Here is a 6,813-nt window from a genome sequence, read left to right as displayed (position 1 = left end):
AGGAGGCAGCAGCCACACCCTTATGCAATCATCTGGTGACTCACCTTCTCCATCTGTGTGATGGGTATGATCACAGAACCACCTCAAGGAGCTGGGACAAGGATGCTGAGTCCAGCAAAGAGGGGGAGATGAGCACATGTCTGCTGCAAGCCAGTGCTCTCTGGCTCTGTATTCCCAGTGCCCAGCACTCAGAGGGGCTGGACAATGGCTTCCCCAGTGCATGAAAGGCAGGCAGGAGATGGGAAAGGAAAGCTAGAGGAGAGAAGGCTAGCTGATAACAGGCTGGTGACGTATATAATTTCCAAAGAGTAATTTTAAGACCAAACTTGAGATTCTGGTTTCTCTTGGAGTCATGCTAATTAAAATTGATTATTTCAAGATACAAAAATGTGGTCGAAGAAAAAGAAAACACACAAGTAATAAGTTTATTAGAAGTCCTCCTCAAAGCGCTCCCCTGGGGGGACTGAATGCTCAAGCTTATAGGAACCCCTTACCCACTGCTCAGTCCAGGCTTGGCAAAAGATGAACACACACAGGGTCTCGTCATAATACTTTTTTATTACAATATCCAAAAAACTGAGTATGCAGTTTAGGAGGTCTCAAGACCCCTTCCTCAACTGTAGGAATGTGCCATCTCAAGACTGTATATTGGAACTATAAAGGAGTTCAGATGTAAAGAGAAAAGAAAATGCAATTTCTTCATAAACATTCTGTCTCTTACTACCAATCACATATCCTTTTGTAAACCCTGAAAAATTTCCCTGTAAAGCAAATACTATATATATATATATATTTTGTGTGTGCGTGTGTGGGTGTGTGTGTGTGTATGTGTGTGTGTGTGTGTGTGTGTTTGAAGTGTGGGTTGCTCCCCTCCCCAAAGATCACCTGTTTTCCTTAATCATCTGCATTAGTGTCAACAAATGGCTACAGGTACTTATGACTTCGAGAATTAAATACATCACTGTGAGCTTGAAATGAGCCGAAGGGCAAGAGGAAAGAGCACTCTGCTGATGGCACGTTGGGGGGAAATTTCCGAAACCACCGTCTCCCCCAGTCTCTGGCCCCTCTTCTGCAAACCGGCATTCCAGGACCTCTTTTCTTTATTGCAAGCGCAGCCCCAAAGGCACTGGACAGCATCTTCCCTCCCGTCTTGCCCGGTGGTTCCAGTATTGCTAACAGCGCCCAGGGTTGTCCCCGGAGAGCCTGGGAGCCGTGGGAGCGCAAACAACACGGATGGAGGGCTGCTGGGGTCAGGACTGGGGGTCCCCAGGCAGGTGCCGCCTGCTCTGTGGCTCATGGACATAAGGGCAGCTCTGGTGCATCCACACGGCGCCCGAGGTCTGTAAGGGGATCTGCTGGCGCGAGCGGTGTGAATGAACTAAGGCTGTCTCCCACGGAGGAGGAATAAAGTGAACCGACTCGCTCTGTCCACCTCTCATCATGAAAACCAGCCGGGAGGGCCCGGGATGGCAAAGAGTGGGGCGGTGGCAAATAACCGACCTGGACAAAGAGGGGACCAGGCGGAGAGAACGGGGCCTGCAGGAGAGCCCAGCCAGGGCGCCTTCCCGGGGCATCACTGCAGCGCCCGGACGAGGTAGAGCTTCTCCCCGTGCTCGCTGGTGAAGATGGGGGCCTTCTTATAGTGCTCCACCAGCTCGTCCATGGTGTGGAAGCGCCGCTGCCCAATGCAGTAGACGTTGTCCACCAGCTGAACCTTGAAATGCTTGTTCTTCCCTGATGCTTTGAGAGACACGGAGAAGTCACTGGGCTGTAGGGGAAAGAGAACACACGCAGGTTACCACTGGGTTCCGTGCACCGGCTGGGGAGCCTGGGCTCCGGTCCACACCCAGGGCAGCCACCTCCTGATCTTTAGAACCACCCAGAGGCTGGTGAGATGCTCGTGCTCTGGATCGAAGAAAAGTGACACTGAACTTAGTACTTTCGGTGCCAAATGTACTTTCGCTATTTGAAAACGGAGACTTGTTCTGAAACGTACAGTACCGATGCTAACCAATGCACGTTTTTCATTTCCCTAGCTAGTTCTTGGATTTGTAGAAACTGGTCTGTACATAGGCAGTGGCTAGAAATACACTTCCTCTGGCTTCTACCACTATTAGGAGCTCAGCCAACAGCATGGTGCTGGCCCGAGTATAGGCACCAAGGTCAATGGAACAGACAGATGAATGAATACAGAAACTGTGGTATATATATATGCAATTGGAAATGTTACTCAGCTATAAAAGAAAAAGAATGCATGTGAATGAGTCCTAATGAGGTGGATGAACCTAGAGCCTATTATACAAAGTGAAGTCAGAAAAAGAAAGACAAATATTGTGTATTAACACATGTGTATGGAATCTAGGAAGATGGTACTCATGAACCTATCTGCAGGGCAGCAGTAGAGACAGAGAGAGAGAACAGACCTTTGGGCACACTGGGGGAAGGAGAGAGTGGGACGAACTGAGAGGATAGCATGGAAACATATATATTACCATATGTGTACGGGAGCCAGTGGGAGCTCAACCCAGTGCTCTGTGACAACCTAGAGGGGTGGGATGCAGAGAGAAACAGGACGGGGCTTCAGAAGGGAGAGGACATATGTACACCTGTGGATGATTCATGTTGATGTGCAGCAGAGACCAACACAATACTGTAGGGTAGTTATCCTCCAATAATTGTATTTTGTTCTATACTTCTCTATATTGTACAATTATAATCTTTGATTTAAAAAAAAGTCAATGGAACAGAATAGAGAGCCCAGAAATAAATCCACACTTTCGGGGTCAATTACTCTGTGACAAAGGAGGCAAGCATATACAACAGAAAAAAGATGGTCCCTTCAATAAGCAGTGCTAGGAAAGGTGGATAACTACAAGGAATGAGATTGGAACATGATGGGTGACACAGACCCGACCAATGAGATGGAAGGAATGTCCCACCCTGCCCCCGTCTCACTGTCACTCCTGTTCTTGCCGTTTCTGAGCCATCCCTTGTCCCTCTCCCTGCTCAACCATTCCTGAGGGTCTCAGAGCACAGAATGGCCACGTGGAGATGCCTCTGCATCCCCAGACTGGATAAGCTCCACTCTCCTTGGCTTTGTTGTTATTGTCGCTCAGTTGTGTCTAACTCTTCGAGACCCCATGGACTACAGCCCACCAGGCTCCTCTATCCGTGGGATTCTCCAGGCAAGAACACTGGAGTGGGTTGTCATTTCCTTCTCCAGGGAATTGTCCCAACCCAGGGATCAAATCCACATCTTCTGCATTGCTACATGGATTTGTTTTCACTGAAAACACCTCCTTGGCTACTGTCCAGCAGAAGACATTCTGACACATCTGTGGGTCAGGGCTGCGTCTAATCCACGGCTGTGTCCACAGAGAGCCCAACAGATAGTGGGAGCTGTATGATCCAGGTCTAAAGTGAATTCTGAGCCCAGACTTTCACCCTTCCCCAAACCAGGAACTCACTGCTGGTGATGACCCATCAACCCAGCCCCTGCTCACATGTCTCCCACCAGGACAAAACCAACAAGCATCCCTTCACTGGTTTTTACACTGACTCTGCAAATGTCTGATCAAAAGTGAACAGATCTTGCAAAATGAGAGACAACTCTATATAAACTAATGACAACTCAGGGAAAGGGGTGTCTAGGAGAACCCAGATCTGGGGTGGGCCACTGGTCCCCAACAGTCACAACTGTCAGCATCACAATATTGTAATTATCCTCCAATTAAAATAAATAAATTTAAAAACAGTATCACAGAGATAGACATATTCAATTAGTTAGTAACTGTGTGTCCCTTTGCCCAAAATAGACCAAATAAATCTTTGAGGGGAAAACCTCATCTTATCTCTATACTAAACTCAGGGCCCAATGCCTTGGGGGAAACCCAGAAAACACTGGGGGGATAAAATTTCAGGAAGAGATAGGAAGCTTTAGATCCAATTAGGCTTTGGGTTGTATGTTATTTCCAGAATCACAGCCATTAGAGGATTAGGGGTAGATGTGGGATACAGGGAGAAGGCAACGGCACCCCACTCCCATGCTCTTGCCTGGAAAATCCCATGGATAGAGGAGCCTGGTAGGCTGCAGTCCATGGGGTCGCTGAGTGTCGGACACGACTGAGTAACTTCACTTTCACTTTTCACTTTCATGCATTGGAGAAGGAAATGGCAACCCACTCCAGTGTTCTTGCCTGGAGAATCCCAGGGATGGGGGAGCCTGGTGGGCTGCCGTCTATGGGGTCGCACAGAGTCGGACATGACTGAAGTGACTTAGCAGCAGGAGCAGGGGGACATAGAACTTGAAAATTATTTCCCCAACTTGATCTCTTATGCCCCTTCCCCAAAAAAGAAATGAGTCATCATGAATGATTCATCGGATCAACCAGCCATCAGCGTGCACACTGCTATATTTAAAACAGATAACCAACAAGGACATACTGTATAAAACAAGAAACTCTGCTCAGTGTTTTGTGGCAGCCTGGATGGGAGGGGAGTTTGGAGGAAAACGGATACATGTATATGTATGGCTGAGTTCCCCTTCCATGCACCCGAAACTATCACAACATTGTTAATTGGCCACGTGGTTGTTTAGTTGCTAACTCATGTCCGACTCTTCGTGATCCCAGGGACTGTAGCCTACCAGGCTCCTCTGTCCATGGGATTCTCAGTCAAGAATACTGAAATGGGTTGCCATATCCTCCTCCAGGGGATTTTCTTGACCCAGGGATCGAACCTGAGTCTCCTGCATCTCCTGAATTGGCAGGTGGATTCTTTACCACTGAGCCACCAGGAAAGCCTCATTAATTGGCCATACTTTAATACAAAAAATTTAAAATAGTATAAAAGCAAGAGAGTTCCAGAAAAACATCTATTTCTGCTTTATTGACTATGCCAAAGCCTTTGACTGTGTGGATCACAATAAACTGTGGAAAATTCTGAAAGAGATGGGAATACCAGACCACCTGACCTGCCTCTTGAGAAATCTGTATGCAGGTCAGGAACCAACAGTTAGAACTGGACATGGAACAACAGACTGGTTCCAAATAGGAAAAGGAGTATGTCAAGGCTGTATATTGTCACCCTGCTTATTTAACTTCTATGCAGAGTACATCATGAGAAACACTGGGCTGGAAGAAGCACAAGCTGGAATCAAGATTGCCGGGAGAAATATCAATAACCTCAGACATGCAGATGACACCACCCTTATGGCAGAAAGTGAAGAGGAACTAAAAAGCCTCCTGATGAAAGTGAAAGTAGAGAGTGAAAAAGTTGGCTTAAAGCTCAACATTCAGAAAACGAAGATCATGGCATCTGGTCCCATCACTTCATGGGAAATAGATGGAAATACAGTGGAAACAGTGTCAGACTTTATTTTTTTGGGCTCCAAAATCACTGCAGATGGTGACTGCAGCCATGAAATTAAAAGATGCTTACTCCTTGGAAGGAAAGTTATGACCAACCTAGATAGCATATTCAAAAGCAGAGACATCACTTTGCCAACAAAAGTCCGTCTAGTCAAGGCTATGGTTTTTCCTGTGGTCATGTATGGATGTGAGAGCTGGACTGTGAAGAAGGCTGAGCGCCAAAGAATTGATGCTTTTGAAGTGTGGTGTTGGAGAAGACTCTTGAGAGTCCCTTGGACTGCAAGGAGATCCAACCAGTCCATTCTGTAGGAGATCAGCCCTGGGATTTCTTTGGAAGGAATGACACTAAAGCTGAAACTCCAGTACTTTGGCCACCTCATGTGAAGAGTTGACTCATTGGAAAAGACTCTGATGCTGGGAGGGATTGGGGGCAGGAGGAGAAGGGGACAACAGAGGATGAGATGGCTGGATGGCATCACTGACTCGATGGACGTGAGTCTGGGTGAACTCCGGGAGTTGGTGATGGACAGGGAGGCCTGGCGTGCTGCAGTTCATGGGGTCGCAAAGAGTCGGACATGACTGAGCGACTGAACTGAACTGAACTCAAATGGCACAGAAGGACATTTTAAGTAATCAACTGCACTATTCTCACTGCTATTTTCACATTTACACAAGACTGATCAAGATGAATGTGAGCTGGCCTCAGTGTTATGAGTATTCCCACCCAAGCTGGATGCTGTATATGGTTCTGAAAACAGAACAAAGTAAACAGGTACCGCCCGACACGTGCTCTGCACAGGACGGCCTGAGCATTAGCCCCTTGGCCCCTGTCACGTTGCAGTCAGTTCTGGTGGGTGAAGACTTGAGCAGTCACCATGCCCTGTGTCCAGCAGTATATACACGTTAGCAGTATATACACGTTAGCAGTATATACATGCTCAGCTCTCTCTTGGGGTTTCCGGTTTTCAAGAAGCAATGTGTACTTTCAAGATCTGTTCATTTTTAGAAGCATATATGTTCTGTGCCAAAAGCCTGTGCCTTCTGATAAAGATAGAAGGCGACTTCAGTTTTACGTTTAGGACCAGCCGGGCACTGAGCTAGTTTTAGAGACTCTTTAATCAGTTCATAGACAAAGCAGCATCGTACGGAGGGAGTGCGTGAGACGGCGTGCCTGAGACGGCGTGCGTGGGATGGGGTCACTATGTGATAGACTCAATTTTACTTATGCCCCACAATCAGCAGATGACTTTCTGAATTTGCTTTTCATTTAAGCACCTTAATTTAGCCTCCTGATATGTCTCCTGTACATATGTATTACGGCAGTAAAACTGGTCGCTGTAGCAGAGACAGTAATTTTAATTTTGTGGGCTCCTGAGCAGGAGCTTGAACTTAAGGACATGGGAGGAATTAAGTTTATACCAAGCAGGGGGTGCCGAACCTTCGG

The 6,813-nt window shown here is 47.2% G+C and overlaps 1 protein-coding gene across 6 annotated transcripts in view; it reads right to left on the bottom strand.

Moving 5' to 3' along the window:
- Positions 1 to 538: 538 nt before the first annotated feature.
- Positions 539 to 6,813, bottom strand: part of NCK2 (NCK adaptor protein 2) — a 115,313-nt gene continuing 109,038 nt past the window's right edge. For all 6 annotated transcript variants that reach the window (XM_086326669.1, XM_086326672.1, XM_086326666.1 and 3 more), the window contains one exon: positions 539 to 1,768. In XM_086326669.1, the coding sequence (XP_086182795.1) occupies positions 1,574 to 1,768 (195 nt within the window). In that variant the 3' untranslated portion in view covers positions 539 to 1,573. The remainder of the gene's footprint in view (positions 1,769 to 6,813) is intronic.

The sequence above is a fragment of the Bos grunniens genome, chromosome 11 (genome assembly GCF_055505025.1).
Source record: "Bos grunniens cultivar Pamir isolate PY7600 chromosome 11, Bosgru_T2T1.0, whole genome shotgun sequence".
Classification (NCBI taxonomy): domain Eukaryota; kingdom Metazoa; phylum Chordata; class Mammalia; order Artiodactyla; family Bovidae; genus Bos; species Bos grunniens.
The sequence above is the reverse complement of the archived record's forward strand: the minus strand, read 5'-3'. Positions and strand labels throughout refer to the sequence as shown.